We start from the raw sequence: 17,236 nt of genomic DNA, 5'->3' as shown, positions 1-17,236 counted from the left end.
AAATTTGGCCCCGAGAGAAAGCTTTTGAGTACCATGACCTACAATGAATTAAATTAAAATCTGAGGCAGCAATTTAATGACGGAGTCTGCTTTTTATGCGACTCTATTACTTTGAGCTGATTCCTGATAAACGTCTTATAAACAAGAGTTTACTACTGACTACATCATGCAAAACAGTTATACATCGTTTGACTGAACTAATTTAACATCATCTACATTTCAATGTTTACAGGTACATCTTTAGTTATTGGCTTCTCACCTTTCTTTTATGAGCTGATCTTTCAGACTGCAGTCCTGTTGCCTCTTCCAAAACTGAAACAGTCAATATTTATAAATTAGTTATCTGGAAGCTGAACTTTCACCCTCGACTCTTGCAACAGATGTATGTATTATACTTTACACCTACAAATGATGGTGCCAACACCAGTGACATAAACTACATAAGCATTTTTCTTGGAGCTGCAGAGTTTGTGGCAAGAAAAGAGACAAAGAAACATGTGATGTGTAGAAATACAATTTTGGGGACTTTATGCCCGATATCTTCGATCTTTCTGCATTGGGAGTAGAGCATTAGATATGGTCATTAGATATGGTTAAAGGTGAGTGACAAGACTTGCTAAGGGCAAGATACTTATGAGCTATGGGATAGATATGGGCATGGAGTGAGAAACATTGTAGAAAGAATGTTATTGACATTTGGTGTATTTGTATCTGTTTAGGTGAAATTCATTTTATTTAATTACTTCTACATTCGATATATATATATTCACTTCCATATCACTTTTTGTGATGTCATTAGCATTAATGACCTGGGGATGGCGCTTCCTCGGATGCCACTGCAGTTAGCTGTCATAATGCTGTTTGTGATGTCAGTGGGATTTATGGGTCAGACATTGGTAACTCCTGTGATGTCATTTAGGGTGAATGACTTAATAGGCTGTGACAATTCACAATCTCTAACCATTCTTGGCAGCCCTACTATATGGCCACCAAATCTAGCTCAGAACAAAATCTCACACGGATTTCTCCCAGAAAAATGGCAAACAGGTTCTGTGGAATTAAGGAGGAAGGCATGGCACAGCTGCTGAATGTTGAAACATAGTAAAATACAACATAAATCCTGACACACACCTTGAAGAATCTCATCAATTTTGTTGACCACATGGTTGACATCTTCCTTGGTGAAGCACATAGGTGGTTTAAATTTGAGGACGTTTCTGTAGGGTCCATCTGCACTCAAAAGGATTCCCTCCTCTTTTAGCCTGGTTGGAAAGGCAAGAGAATGTTTTTTGCACAGGGAAAAAACGTTTGCTGTACACAATGCAGTTAAACACAGAGATGCCAATAAAAATAGCATGTTCATAAGCAAGAGAAAGTCAGCTTCACTGAACAAGCAATGCCAGAATGTAAGTAAGTGGGTAGCATTGACACAATCAGTGGGACTACGAAGCAAAAGCACTGGCTGGCTTCTGCATTGCGTCAGGGGGGGGGGGAGGTTGGGGGGGGGGGGGGAGAGTGGGGTTGCACATGGAAAACCTGCCAAGCTCCATTTCATTTTCTTTCAAAATAAAATTCGTTTGCATCTCTGCAAATGCCTGAAGGTCAACAGTCTTGGATAGACTTAAATATACTTGTTCTAATACGATTGAACAATGCTATGCACCGTTGCACTTTTGTTGCAAATAAAAACAGTTTTAAAAAATACATATACTTGTTCTAATCACTTTGCACATTGCCCTGTTACCAAAGTGCTTTAGAGAGGATCAGTTTGGTCTCACTTTACTATTACCATCTAAACCAGGAGGAGATGATCTCCTCTGGTGCCACTGCCAAATACCACCTCAACCCATGGCAACATCCTTAGGTGATAACCTCTGCAGAGGGTTTCAAAATATAGCAACCTGATTCACTGGGGCTTCCCAGATTTCAAACCCAAAGCAAGGACTGTTTCTTTGAGAAAGCTGAGCAAAGCTGCGATCATCCTATAGCACGCTGGTCTGCTGGGGAATGAGGGCCCAGTTGTTAATGTATTCCACATCATCTCTGGTCTAACTTCAAAGGAATTGAAATGCTGCTTCGGTGCTGGCCATTTACAATGTTTTAAGTTTTTTATAGCTGAATGTGACAGACCATAACATAAACAATAAATGCTTTCCCCGGTCAATACCCTGCCTGTAAAACATACATCACAGTGGAGCCTTGATACCAGGGAGAGTTGGTCTGAATCAACAGAATGTATAGAAATGGCACCGTACAAGGTTACGATGCAAATTGCCAGGTAGACTAATTGAAGGCGGGAAAACTATATAGGGCTGATGAAATGTCACAGAAAACCCACTGATTATTCCATGGTCCCCTTTCGAAGAGAGAGATACTTACTTGTATATGACATGCTGAGCTTCAGCTGTGGCGGGAGTCCTCTTCTGCCGGTCTTTCACCAGATCCACCCCAACAAACAGGCCAGTGCCTCTGCAGAAGAGAAGATGAGACGTTTACACGAGGGATGGGCTGCAGTCACATGTACACGCAGACAAGATTGCGCATCGAACACATTTTGCTGGGGTGCTTCATCATAGAGTTGTGCTTGGAAAAAGTGGTAAAGGACGTGTACATGGTGGTTCATAACAGGCAATGTACTTGTGTGAGACAGGAGGGCGTATGTCGGTAGGCAACATTTCTGTACCCTAGGTGCACGCAGTAGTCAGAAGTAACAAATTGAAACGCAATGCAAAAAATAGAATATAGTGCAGTGTTCATTGAAAACAAGTAAGAGTATGGATGTATTTTACAGAATTGTTTGCTGATTTTATTGAAATATATATTTTATCTGAATAATTTATTTATGGTTCTATTAGATAGAAATTATTGTTATATATGTATTTGTTACCATATTTTTATCCTGTTCTGTTTAAAGGCCATTGGTCTAAATAAACATATCTTTGATTCATTGATTGAGACTATTCAGGAGTAACAATGCAAATTCAATGCAAAAAAATAGAATTTAGCCAAGACGGCAGTCAGAGTTTGGAATTTTCTAAACCTGTAAGAAGGAACATCTAATGCCTGTGATCCAAGTGTACACCCTAATGAATTAGGCACGAGGAATGCCCCAATCCATGCAGTATTTGCAAAAGGTGTATTGGAGTGGAAGACAAATGAAGAGTAATTATTGACATAATGAAAAGGAAAGGAAGGCAATCTTTTCGTGTTTCTACCTGTAGACCAGGCTTCGCCAACACATAGCTTGTGAGCTACTGGTAGCTCTCCAGCTACCTATGAGTAGCTCTCCTCAGTCTCTTGTGCGCAGATCAGCTTACTGCATTTGAACATTTTGTTTGGTTGAATTAATATATGTATACCAAAATTAAAATGTCTGTATTTGAGACGAAAATTTGTCTTTTCAGAACTTCGAAAATGTATCTAGAGCTGATATTTTAGTTGTAAATCACGTCTGTGGGGAGCCTTATTACTAAGAGTATTGCCTTTGTGTCAGGGGCATTGCAGCAGTGGCTACCTATTACCCATATAAAAGGCATTCTAAGTTTACAAAGCTTTCTTACATTACTGCTGGTAACCCTCCTGATACACTGAGGTGATCACTGCTGGTAATCTGCACACGGTGGTCAGTAAAGTAATCTTGTCTGATGCGGTCAGCCTTACAACACTAATAATAGTAGCTCACGATGATTGCCATTGAACAAAAGTTACTCTTATTATTGAAATGGATGGAGACCCCTGCTGTAGACTAACATAACGTTAAGTATGTGTAGGGCTAAGAACATATGAAGAGGCGCACCTGAACGCACATGCAACACAAAGTGCATGCTATAGGCACAGATCACATGGAAAATATTTTTAAAATCACGGTTAAGCATTGTGGGGCATATTATCAAGAAACGGCGTTAAATCTATGCCGCAGAGAATTACCATAGAAGCCCATGTTCTGGTGTCAACATGGGCTTCTATGGGAATTCTCTGCGGCATATTATCAAGCCCATTATCGCCGCTTTAGCGGAAGTTTTCTGCCGCTAAAGCAGCGATAATTTTAACGCCGTGCTTGATAATATGCGCCTGTATTCATTACATGTTTATCCCCATACCACTGTTATTAGCCAGAGCTTCTGGGGAAAAAACACTGTACCAAAGTGAAGCTAATATGTTCAGTAGCAATAAAAGGTGGGGGTGACACGATACAAAACGTATTAATTTGCGGAGTTATAAACTGGTCAGTAGCTCAGCAGCACAGAGAGGCAGAATAATTGTTGATCAATAGATATTAATAGTTTTATAGACTCAAAATAACATCCAAAGATGTATAGTTGCATTTTCAGATTTTGGATCCAAATTGTTAAGTAGTTTTGATGTAATCACATTGGACCGCAAAATGCCATGGCTATGGGAGGAATTTGACCAGTTTTATTTTATAATAAAACTATACATAATATAACTCCAGCTGGTCAAGACAATGCAGAATTATATCACTTGAACTCTCTTTTGCCTGTAATGATAGTTAAAAAAGTGCTGCTCTGTGAATTTGAAACCTAGAAACTAGCTACTACATTGGCATCTGTACACCTTGGGGTTTGGAAATTCACCTTTTTTTCCCCCCAATGCACCTACGAAAGCCCAAAAATGAAGGAGGAAATGAAGGAGGAATGTAGGATTGCTCAATGTATATCAGAGACATAAACCCCTACTCTGAACCTGCTTCTTTCAGAACGAACACCTTAAAAGTTCAGATTTCTGTATCTTTTTTTTTTACTTGTTTATGTTATAAAAGCAGTTGCTTTCAAGCTCATACCGTATGTCTCCTATGAGTGGGTGCTTTTCCCTTTGATCATTCAGCTGCTCAATAAGATAACCCCCCACTCTGATGGCATTTCCCTGGAGGTCTTCTTTCTCAATTATGTCCAACACCGCCAGTCCGATGGCACAGGACACGGGATTCCCGCCAAACTGAAAATTAAAAAGTAGATACAGATTAGAAAATGTTTTCCAGTATTATGTTTAAAGGACTGCATAAGCTGCATTAAACAGAAAGTATAACTATTCTCTCAATGTGGCTGGTCTTTTGACACGTCTAGTCTAGCGATTTTGGTTGCAAGGCATCTTAATTATTATATTCATCAATTTATTATTATTAGTTATTTAGAGGTTTTGTACAATTGGATAAGTGAGTAAATATGTCAAATATTCTCCACTAGTGACCTCTCATCTGCACAGATTTAGTAGAAAGACAGTTTAAATATTTTTCAGACGTTGCATGAACTGTTTGTGGTTGGGCTCAGATCTCAATTTAGGGTTGAGGGTGTTCCACATTCAAAGGCTTGGGCTACCAAGTGTCTGCTTCCATGATTCATCTTCTTGTTGGTTGGTCAAATAAGTGGTTTCTAATTACAGGTTTCTGATAGGGCATGGGTACTCACAAACATTTTCCCAGGGGCCGCAAAATTTGGTCTATGGTGTGACCGAGGGCTGCACTGATGCCAGCGAGGGGTGTAAAGTAGGGGTGGGGGAAGCAAAGCATGTATATCTAGTGTCTGTCTTTAAAAATGAAGGTGTTCCTAAAGTTAAGGGCCTAGTTAGTTCCTTTCTCTAATTGCAATTAACCTTTAAATAAGTGTTTGCTGTATATTCAACTTTTTTTTCATGTAAGTGCCGAGTCGAGTAAACGAAAGCCTAGTGCTGCTGCCGCCCAGGGGGGTGCATCTTAAGGTCAAGAGGGCTGCACTTTGAGTATCACTGTGATAAGGGCATATTGTGGCGCCGCTTCTGGTAGGTTTGCTAGGGCTTTACCACAGTATCCCCTGTTGACTGTATCACGTACCTTAAATTGCCATGACCATTAAAGATACTACTAGCAAAAAAGATGGTACAGAAAATAGAGAGGGCAGTTTTGATCAAATATGTATAGAAATGATGACTGCAGACTGAAGGCATCAATTTTGCATGTTCAACTGTTTCTCAAGTGACATCAAACAGAACAAAAGGCTGTGTAGGTGAAATAAGAATGGACTTTATTGCTGTTCGATGTCAGAAAGAACACTCCATTTATTGGATTCAAATGAAGGTATCTTCATACGGAAGTTATAAACCTTTACATCTGAAAACTGTGGGTGGGGATGTCAGCTGCATCGGCTCCTCCGCTATGGCGGAAGTGCATTGCCCCCCCTGCAAACAGTGTTAAAAAAAACAAAAATAAATGCAGGTTTATTATCGTTTTATTTTGTTTGCAGGACGGGTCTTGTGGGCGGGGCCTTGGGAGATGATAGGCACCGATGAGGAGTGATGGGCACTGCTATCAATGCGTATGATGGTTTCGACTGCCGTCTCAGGCCGGCCAAATCGTCATGCGCACTGAAGCTCTCTCGAACCTTGCTGCATTGCTGAGTTGGAGACAGCAAATCACAGGCTCTCAGTCTCCCTGGGAGCGCAAATCCTCGGCGCTCAGGCCAATCCTGAAGCTGCTCTCATGCATAAGAGCTGCTTCAGGATTGGCCCCAGGGGAGGCTGGGAGCCTGTGCCTGCAGTGGAGCCATGCGAAGAGAAGAAGACCGGGGATGCGGGGAGCTGCAGGAGGCAGGTAAGTTCTTTCTGTTTTCCCTTTTTTGTTGTTGTTGCGTTGTCTCCCTGCCCCTCTCCACCTATACCGGCCGCTAATGGATGTCAGTCATTTTGTTCAGCACGCCTAAACTAAAAACAATTAAAGAGAATGGCAATGTATGCCACACACTGCACAGCAACAAAAAAAAGGTGAGGTGTTGGGTAAATGAAAAGTAAGGTAAAATAGAATTCGATTTTTGGAGATGCATGGTATTTAAGCACCTAATAGTTTTTTTTCAAACTAGTGTTGATAATAGTTTAGCGTCGTATTCCACAGAATCATTGCACCCTGTTGTCGAAGGTTATACTGGTGTGCTATAGAAATTCATAAGCAATGGCTAGATAAGTGGATTTATACGAGCAGCATTTTACTGTAAGGCCCCAGAAGAAAGGTCGAATATTCCAATTTACTGGAATTCATTACCACCCCTACGTGTTGGAGAAAAACCATGTTGTTCCTCAAACAGTGACCACCCCTTTTTATGTCTTCTTGAACTGCTACAGAAGTATAGGCTGTGAGAGCTGACATGTGATATTAGATGACATAACACAATGTTCACCGAACATTTAGTTACTCGGTTCCAGCAGACAATAGATTTATTTTTCAGCTGCTAAAAAGTTTAGGCTCAAGAACAGTTCAATTCATGCTCACCTCTGTACAACTGCTCTTCCTTCTGTTCAAACACTATAGAATTTGCAGGAAGTTAAATATATGCTTGATGGGCTTGTTTGGAATCCCTGTCATGAAGCAGGCAGATAGCCATGCATAGTCTTACATTAGTGTACTTTTACGAATGCTCGCATGATAGCCAAGTAAGTGTATGATGACCTTTTGTCATGGTTTGATATAATTGTTTAAACATTCACTTTCAGCTAGCTTGAATTGCTGTGCCCTTTTTGACAAAATAGAAGCCAGCCAACTTGATTACAGAACCATCTACATATTTGACCTGAGATTAGTTTTAGAGGGTAATATTGGGCTTAGTGCAGTATAATTTTTTGTTGACGCTTATCAACGACAACATATAAGGCGGAACTAACAGTCAAATAAACCCATTACTAATTTAGTTTAAATATTTTTTGTAACTACAACATTCTCAAAATACAAATGATAGATTATCTTGAATTTTGCGGATGTCATTATCAGTTGACACCTTGTGATTCCATGTATGTACATCTATTTTTACGAATTGTACATTCAGCTTTAGGTATCCACACCTACTGTATGGCCAGCGAGAAGGAAGCATGTCTTGATTTCTTGCATTAAAAACACAATGGTCAAGGGTGCATGCATATTGTGCAAAAAATGTACACCATCATACGACTCAGAAAATCAAAATAATATGTTCAACAAGAAAAGATTAATCAAAACGATTTCTGCTTTGTATGTTTGGTTTTTAAGAAGCACTAGTTGACAATGTAATGGACTGGATTTTAAAAATTTGTACCAGCAACTTTTTGTAGAACGACATATGATGGGAAAAATAACTTTAAAGAGAAATCACTGCACAGCGACTGAAAAAAGCACATCACATTGCCAGAGGCACATGCATGCCAGGGTCCTAAGGTATGCCTTATCGGAAGCGATTTTCAGATGCGTAGCTTACCGTATTGAAATATTCCAGTCCACAGGCCCCGAAGGCTTCGGCAATCTCTCTCGTTGTTACCACACAGGACATGGGATGGCCATTGCCAATTGGCTTCCCCATGGTGACAATGTCGGGCACACAATCTTCTCCTTGAAGCTGGAAGGCCCAGAAATGTTTCCCAACTCGGCCAAAGCCAACTTGGACCTCGTCTGCTATGAAAACGCCTCCTGCTCTATGGACATATCTGAAAGCAAAATATATATTCCAACAACATGCCACCTAAAAAGCCTTATTTCAGCTCTAAAGCAATGGAGACTTACGTTACCAAAGCATTTGCTATACATGGACTAAAATTTTTTAAAGAACATTACTTGAGATAATTATACTACTATTGCATTAATATTTTAATGGAATGGGAATTTCGTTCATATCATTTGCAACCACCATCAGATTGTTAGTTAGGTCACCATGGCTCAGCAGTCATTAAAATCCACGGGTGGCTCCAAATTTTGTCTATAATTTACTTCTCTAGTAACACATTAAGGAGTATATTGTTCCTGGGACCTAAAATTTTAGACCGCTCAGCTGTAATTAAAATCCACGGGTGGCTCCAAAGTTTGTCTATAAATTACTTCTCTAGTAACCCATTAAGGAGTATATTGTTCCTGGGACCTAAAATTTTAGACCGCTCAGCTGTAATTAAAATCCACTGGTGGCTCCAAATTTTGTCTATAATTTACTTCTCTAGTAACCCATTAAGAAGTATATTGTTCCTGGGACCTAAAATTTTATACCACCAGTATTTACAAGTTGGTAGACCAGTCTACTGTGTGCTAAGTATCATTTAGAAAAATATAATCCCATTGGGGGTAGATTTTCTATTAACTTCAATGGGCAATATTTTTGTAAACAAATTTTAGGATGATCTTTACGTCATACATTATGCTAACTAGAGTACTCTGGTACCATCACTTTACTGCTTTTATTCAAACGCATTACCACAGCAAGCCTTCCAAGATAGTTTCACCACATGCACTCCAGCACAATGCTTTTATGCTGCCAACATATTACTACAATCCGTGAAATTATGTCTTAAATATAATTTCATGTATCAGCATAGCACAAACTAAGTACATACTCTGCCACTTTCTGGAAGTAACCTGCTGGTGGAATGATTTGACCTCCGCAACTCTGCATGGATTCCGCGATAAAGGCCGCAATCTATGTAAAAGAAGATGACATCTAAGGACCTAGTCATGCACACAAATCTTGAACATTACGACACGGAAGGCACCATCAAAACCAGCTTTTAGCATTACTCGAGAGGATTCTTTAAGGTTACAAATTGAATAGAAGTCAAGATTGTTTTTAGAGTGATATTGTGGATTTATTTATTTTTATACTTCTTACCTCAGCAATTAAACTTTTCCTACTCTTGTTACAAATAATAATAAGGACATGTAGGGGCATATGTATGAACACATTTTCCCATGGACACAGAATGGGTAAAACCCTTTGATACATCTGGCCCGTAGTCACTAACTCAAGTCCCTTAAAGTGGTATCATTCTGAAGAGTTATTATTAGCCGAGATTTTTTTTGATTAATGTGAGCTAGAGATCTGAAAGTAGCTAGTATGCTTTTTCCAAAGGTTGTGACTTATGGTCAGCTGCTAGACATTTTCTCTTCTGAAGAGAACAAGAAACTCGATTTGAATAAGGAAAGAGTTGGCGATAAAAGCTGATTTTGATGATGCTTTCAACATTACATGTTTAGAACAGCAACTGGCAGCAGACAAAAGATTTCACCCAGACTTTTGTCATAAAAGATGGTCCGCAGGTCTTCTGCAAATTGAATAATTAGGAAAAACCACTGCCAGTTGAACATTAAAAATGGGAAAGTGTGTACAATGGTTATATGACATGAGGAGAGATTGGAGGTTATGACTGACACAGTTGAGTGTCCATCTTACATGCTCGATCCATTGGTCGGTGTTAGGAGATCTATGTCAGCAAGCCCTGGGTGCTATCTTTAAGACTCTGCTATGTAACTGCATGCCTCCCCAGAGGCATCGTGCACCCCTATCTAGGCCTTCAACAGGTCCATGTGAGCTGGCCGTTCAGTCTTCCTCGAAACAATGATGAGTTGTAATGTCTTTATCAATATCAATGTACACTATTTTCGAAGAGGCAGACTATAGTGCAACACACGAGGCTCGCCATAGGAGGTGAAAGTTAAGTCTTTAGCACAACTCGTTCTGCGTTCCTAAGATATGCAAAAGGAGGGAAAAAGAGGAAAAACTGTCCATTAGTAAAAATGTTTGTAGTTGGTTTGGAGAACAACACAGGCTACTGATCCGTTGGACTAAGGGAAAACTGCACAGAGAAACCTCACATAATTTGAACTGCAGGTTCCAGGCATGGTTTGCCGCATAATTTTATTACAAGAAAAAGTTGACTTGTGTCTCTACAAATTACCATTACATTTTACTAAGTAAACCCATGCTAACATTACAAGTTCATGAATTCATTTCAAATGTATGGCCTGCTCTAAAAAACAAAGGAACCGGTTCGCACTGATGCTCAATCGTATGGGTTCATTTGTCCCTCCCCATCTCCTTTTCGAGTCAAAATAATCTACCTTGTACTTGCAGTTCAAATGACATGGGACTCAGTGTGCCACAAAAATGGGAAAAAACAAGTGAGAAACGGGCATTCAGAGGGACAATGCATCAACTTCTGCGGTCATGTCTAAAACAGAAATGGTTATATTGCAGAGTGTTGTAGCTCTGACGTTCTGTCCACTTCTTTTACGTGTGCTTCTTTTTTCGCATTCCAGCAACATATTCGGAATTAGCAACCCTGCCAGGGAAAAATTAATGCTAAAGGCAGAGGTTACCTATCTGCACCTCTCCCAGTCTGGAGGGCCTTATTGGCGCAGGCTGAATCGGTTAATATCTGCCCTTGGTATGAATATAACGCAAACATGAAAAACACTAATAAGGCTGGGGAAAATGGTTCTTTCTACGTTTCTGAAGGAAAATTAGGATCAAAAGTGAGAGTGTTTCTTGTAACCTGACATATAAAATGTTCTTGTGGTCTGGCTGGAAGTGTTTTCAGCAGCAGTGAGACTGGGGTGAAGAACAGCCTGAACTGCGCCTTCACTGGTTTGTTGTTCCCATTGCCCATAAGGGATGAAGCCTGCAGAAGCCCCATAAACAATCCTGGCAATGCACTTTAGGTTCTCTTCAGATTTTCTTCCTAATGAATGCAACTTCCACAATGAGGAGAAAAGTGATGGGGCCTAATCTCTGCACATTAGACTGCATTTCCACTTAACAGTGGGACGACATTAAAACACATTGTCACCTCAGTATGTTGCTGTCATGGAAAAAAGAAGTACACACATAAAAAGAAGTGCACACCACAAGCCCCTTGGAGCAGGTTGCTGTGACCTGACTGCCCTGGAATATATCAGTTTTATCCAGTACAAACCTTGCGATCCTTTCCGTGAGCCTCTTCGATGATGTGTTGCACTTCGTCTGCGTAAGCGGAGGCAGCATCTGGATGGTCCTCCCTGTATTTTCCTCGATAGATGTCTGGTGAAGGAGCCTGCAGAAATCAAGAAGCAATTTGGTGATAATGTACACACCTTTACCCCATGCAAAATGCCATATCATTAAGGGGAGGAGAGTATGACCACTCTGTAAGTACTCTCAGAAAAAAAAAAGAATATATTGTGAAACAAAGTTACATTATCTCCTTCAGGTAAGACTTGAATGCCAGCAGCTTTAATTGGTGTTGCCTTTTGCATTCTACTAACAGTAGGTGGCTGCCACTGTGTGGACACCAAACTAGCAAGTCGTTATCTTTGTGGTTATCTCTTCACGAAAAACATTACAATGCAGATTCTTAGTGCTTAATTTGTGCCTGGGTTTAGAATTGAGAACCAGCGAACACCGCCACAAACTAAGCATGGACCTCTATGTCGATGTCTCACTTGGATAGGGTACTTATTTTGACAGTACACCACATGATTGCATTGTCTATATTTTTGTGCCGAGCACATCAGAAGGATGCTTAAAAATTAAAAGTACTTTTGCAAACTTTTACGAAGCAATTGAGTTCAGGTCTGGGGGTGAGCTGCAATATTCCAAAATGTCACTCTTGTACAAGTGTGATACTAGTAGGTAGCTGTAACACTGACATTTGTCAGCTCTGGCACGGTCAGTGGGTAGTGCCACCTTAGAAAGAAAAAGTGGAATGGTGCACCCACAGGAAAACAAGTTTTCAAGTTCATTTTTCAGAAATCTTCTTCCTTTATTAAATCCAACTTTAAAAATTGTAGATTCAAAAACTAAAGAATCCAGCAAACACGTTTTGTTCAAGTTCAATTGAACTTCATCAGGGCCTTTTCTTATTACTTGTTTTGCATCAATCAATGGTATCCATGTGTAGACAGTTGTGTATAATAATATTTTACCATTCAGTCTAATAAGGCCTTCTGCATCCAATCTAACAAGCTCCTAGTAAGCTTCCAATAAGCATAGGGATCCCCCATCCAATACCAGGATCAGTATCGTGAATGAAAGAACCACATCCGGCCTTCAGTGGGTAGTGCCAACTGCAGTGGCCTTCTGAGAAAATTGGAGCCCCAGCACTTATTTATTCTTTATAAGTTAAATAGGATTGTATTCCCCCTGCAGCATTAGAAACATTAGCTAGTAGTGTGGACCTCTGAGAATGTATTTACCTATCAGGTCAATGAAGCCCTCAAAGCGGCTTTCAATTCCTGCTTAAAAAAATAGATTTATTTTTAAATTATAGAAAACTTGTTTTTAGATATTTTTCAGACTGTTTTGTGCTACACCATTGGACTTTTCTGCAAATGGGACATTTTAAAGTTTTGTGAGGTTGCTGGCATCAAGTAACCAAATGTAAAATTACCCGCAAAAACTTCAAATCTTCACATAGATGAGAGTTCAATTTCTAATGATACCAGACAGCTAGAAAGACATAAAACTCACCACGTGCACATAATCTTTCTTGGCTTCTTTGCCCAACTGGAGAAATTTATAAGGGCTGATATCAATCAAAGAGGTGACATGGCCGTGGTAAGCACTGAAAGTACAAAGAAAAGAAAAGAAAAAATAAAGAACTCATCGCTTAAAGGAAGACCCTGCCATCGTAGGACGCCACTAGAGAGGGGCTTTCAAAGGAAGCAATGATTTCAATATGGCAGTTTATGCAGGCATGAAATGAAAAAGAAATTGAGAGCTATCGGGTATAAAGGCACTCACAACTTGTAGAAAAGATCAACATTTTACTCCTGTCACCTTGGCTGCCATGAAGGAAACCCAACAGAACAGATGTCACATTTCCTAGTTTTTCAACATACGCCACTTCCTATTATAAATTTAAAATCTCTAACTTTTGAAAATCGGGAATTTACAATTACCATCTCAAGAAAAAACTAAACAAAATAGGTCAAAACAGACACAAAAAAGGGTTTTAAAAGCACATACGAAATTGCAAGCAAATTAAACAAACTGAATACATGGAGATATCATTTGCAGCAACAAACTACTCTTATGCCACCGTGCGGAGAAGAGACACCCCAGCATGCAAACTATCACAGTGACATAACTGACAAATGGCGAAATAGGATTGTATTTATGATTGGAAAAGAGTTAAAGAGATCACTTTTGTGTTCTTTATTGGCATTTCTTTGCAACAAATACTCTCTGTTCCAGCACATATTTGCAAGTACATCCTTGTTAGGTTTTTATGCTTGCATTTCCCAGAAATACATGAAAGCCCTTCGCTGGTATTGTACCTAAGTGGAGAAGAACTTGGTGTCCATTTTCTAAATGCATTTCGATTCCAGATTATGTCATTTCTTTGTGTCGTGCGCGCCTCGTGGTTTTACAGTAAAATTGGCACTCACAAAAAACACAACGTTTTCTGTGATTGGATGTTCCAATACTTATTTTCATTTGTGGACTGTGTGGCTTGCATGTGCCGCACGGTAGTCAGACAGGATGATTTTGGCAGGGAGTAACAGGTTTTGAACCCGGGCCAAATTATGGTCAGACTACGTTTATGAGTTGGTTACGTCAGAGAGGACATTCATTTGAAAAATGATGACCACTGAAAGGTGGCAGGTGGCGTGGTGGAAAAGCCACAAGAGTGCATCTGCATTGCTACAAAGTTAGGCTCTCTTTCATAGGTAAATTTTTCTGTGATGAATGTGGTGTCCACTTGTGTTTCCTTCTCCATGCTCTTCAGTTGCAACACAATCTGTGGGGCCAGCCTCACACTGGTTTAAAGCAGGGGTGTCGCTAGACCTATTGGCGCCCATGGCGGTCCGTGCATTTGCAGCCCTGTGACGGCCGCAGGTACGAGCGCCCCCAAAACTCGTGCCGCCTTTGGCGGATTCCCCCCCCCCCCCCCCCCACGCCACTGGTTTAAAGGCAACGTACCGGCTGGCTTAGTGCCGCTTCACTGTAGGTTTTAATATTTCTCTTCAAGGGTAGGGAGCTAACTTTACCTCTTGTGCTGAAGAATCTCCCTTACAGTCACCTTGTAACCAAACAGTGGCCCATCATAGGCCCATTTGCAAGCTCCTGATGACATGGTGCAGAGCTGCACAAAGACGACTCTGCCTTGTAGGAGGAACATCAAAAACGTTTGGGACTTTTCTTGTTGGGTCTCATCTAAAACAGATTTCAACTGACTAGCCGGGTCAGTGCCCCCTATTTCAAAGCATGCTGTCATTTTCTTGCCTTGAATGAAATGTGCCCAGCACTGCCGATAAATTGTTATAATTATTATTTTTGTGTTGGTGTTTTTTTTAACAAATGCAGATTAAGAATAGGGGTGGTTCAGTCACAATTGAGGGACAGAAGCAATACTGTTTAGAATGTGTAGGATTTGTTTGCCCTCAATGAACCGGTGCAGCTGATTTTTTTGTCAGATTTTCTGTGACCTTACAAGCACTGGTATCTGCTTACAGCACATTGTGCTCCAGACATCATTTAACTGGTAGAATTTTGATTACGCCAGAGTAATCAGTCATTTCAGTAATTTGCATTACTCTTTGACACAAAATTACAGATAATTATGTGGTAACTCCTGCTTGCATAATTAAGAGTAATTTGGAGGAAAAGCACTTTTAAGAAGTGCAAGCGGCAGCTGGCTATTTTGTTGTGCTCTATTTTGGAAGTCATGGTGCATTTTGCCCTAAGAAAATAATGCTAGATGCCGATAGCAAGTTGGAGGAAAATCCTACCAAAAGCACATTTAGCAAGTCCGAGAAGCTACTCGCTCTCGCTATTCGTGTTCTGTTGCATTTAGCACAATCTTATTACATTATGCACCTAAGTCAATTTTAGAAGCAACAGGGCATTTTTGCACTAAGAAATAGCGCTAACAGCAGAATTACTCTTCTCGCATAATCTTTAAGCAATTTCATGTGAATGTGCGACATGGAATTACACAAGTTACGCCCACCCCTACTTTTAATGACTAGCAAAGAATAGTCTCATAGCCAAGGATAAGGGACCAAGCCAATAACAAACAGGCAATATGATGTCTGGAAGCAGTTCGGAGGTGGGGCTAAGATTTAATGATGGTTTTATTCCATTTCCAAAGTTCACTGATGTGGGTAATTGCATGATAATTTTAGTTATCTGGCAATTTTACAACAATAAACTTGAGACGGACTGCATAAAACTGACTTTTTTGGTTCATCATTTGGAGAGCCCACCCCTACCCACATACAACTTACTGGTCAAGGGTTATCACATCTTCATGGCCAGTGTATTGCCTAGCCAGGCGTAAGGCGAGATCATTCGCTTCAGAGCTGTAAATATAAAAAGTAAATTGGTGAGAAAATGTGCATTAAATTGCTAGTTCTATGGCAAATACATTTTAGGGTCTGATTCAGAGATTGGTGGCCGAGTACTTTATCACAAATGCATTGGGTAATTAATTTGTAATAATGCAGATGGGATATATTCACGTTTGTGATGGCGTGCCAGCCTTCAAAACTAAATCAGGCCTTTATTCCCCAGGTGTGAGGATTGATCCACGTAATCAGAGTTCATTGCTTAGTCCTCAAAGGCAAATACAAGGCTAAATTCTATTGATTCATCCATATTGAGAATGTCTCCAATTAGTTTAAGGGGTTTGGTTTTAATCCTCGAAAGTGTCACTAGTCACACTGAGAGATGCCCAGCAAGCAAGGCTAAAAGAACGCAGATCTCAGCTCCAAACTGAAACTTCATATTGCATTTTGTACAAGAGAAAGACAAAGACAAACAGAGACAGACAGAAAGGTGGTACTAATTCAAATGTAACAATTAGCGGGCTATGGTGTGTAGCAATGCCTGCCTCTTTGAAATATTTTACAGTGCAATTGGTAACTGGTGAATGTTCAAGGTTTCAAACAAGGATTAGCTGCTGAACTGTTTAAATAACTTAGCTAAATGATGATTTTTTTTTTTCACTGTATTGTATGATTATTTAAAATCTTTTACAAAAACAACAAAAGTGCAAGTTAAAAGCGTAAGATCTGATTAAAACGACATATATATAAAGCAGAAGTACTATACAGTGACTAAAAACAGTCCATTTAGTGGCAGCATGTGCAGAATTTGACATGGGGGGGGTGTCCAAAGTACAAATATCGAAGGTGCTGGGACGTAGTTTATTCAGCTGACTCTTCTCTGGCTGTTCGTATGAGCATTTCAGCAGCCGCATAAAACTTCCCGATTAGTGCCAGCTCCATCGGGACAATGGTGGTGTAGATAGCTAAATGTTTACATAAGCTTTGGCAAGATATCCAGCTTATTTGATAACTTCCTTTCCACTAATGTTAAATGCCAGGGGTATCCGTAAAGCTCGGTACTAAGCGTACTTGACTATACCCATCAGAGGATGGCATAGTAATGCAACCGCCTTAAGTGGTTCACGTACTCTCCTGCCAGTGGTTGCAGTTAAATAGCTCATCCTTGTGATGAGGCCTTCCACCTTTCTGTCCTTT

At 40.1% G+C, this 17,236-nt stretch overlaps 1 protein-coding gene across 1 annotated transcript in view; it reads right to left on the bottom strand.

The window, feature by feature from the left end:
- The window catches only part of ETNPPL (ethanolamine-phosphate phospho-lyase), a 34,013-nt gene that overhangs the window by 2,993 nt on the left and 13,784 nt on the right, over window positions 1-17,236 (bottom strand). The window contains exons 4-12 of the mRNA XM_085641380.1: window positions 15,980-16,054; window positions 13,218-13,311; window positions 11,686-11,802; window positions 9,331-9,413; window positions 8,211-8,436; window positions 4,802-4,956; window positions 2,380-2,469; window positions 1,132-1,262; window positions 260-312 (exon numbers count right to left, since the gene is read on the bottom strand). Coding sequence (XP_085497506.1) covers window positions 260-312; window positions 1,132-1,262; window positions 2,380-2,469; window positions 4,802-4,956; window positions 8,211-8,436; window positions 9,331-9,413; window positions 11,686-11,802; window positions 13,218-13,311; window positions 15,980-16,054 — 1,024 coding nt within the window. The remainder of the gene's footprint in view (window positions 1-259; window positions 313-1,131; window positions 1,263-2,379; window positions 2,470-4,801; window positions 4,957-8,210; window positions 8,437-9,330; window positions 9,414-11,685; window positions 11,803-13,217; window positions 13,312-15,979; window positions 16,055-17,236) is intronic.

Source organism: Triturus cristatus, chromosome 2_2 (assembly GCF_964204655.1).
Source record: "Triturus cristatus chromosome 2_2, aTriCri1.1, whole genome shotgun sequence".
Taxonomy (NCBI): domain Eukaryota; kingdom Metazoa; phylum Chordata; class Amphibia; order Caudata; family Salamandridae; genus Triturus; species Triturus cristatus.
The sequence above is the reverse complement of the archived record's forward strand: the minus strand, read 5'-3'. Positions and strand labels throughout refer to the sequence as shown.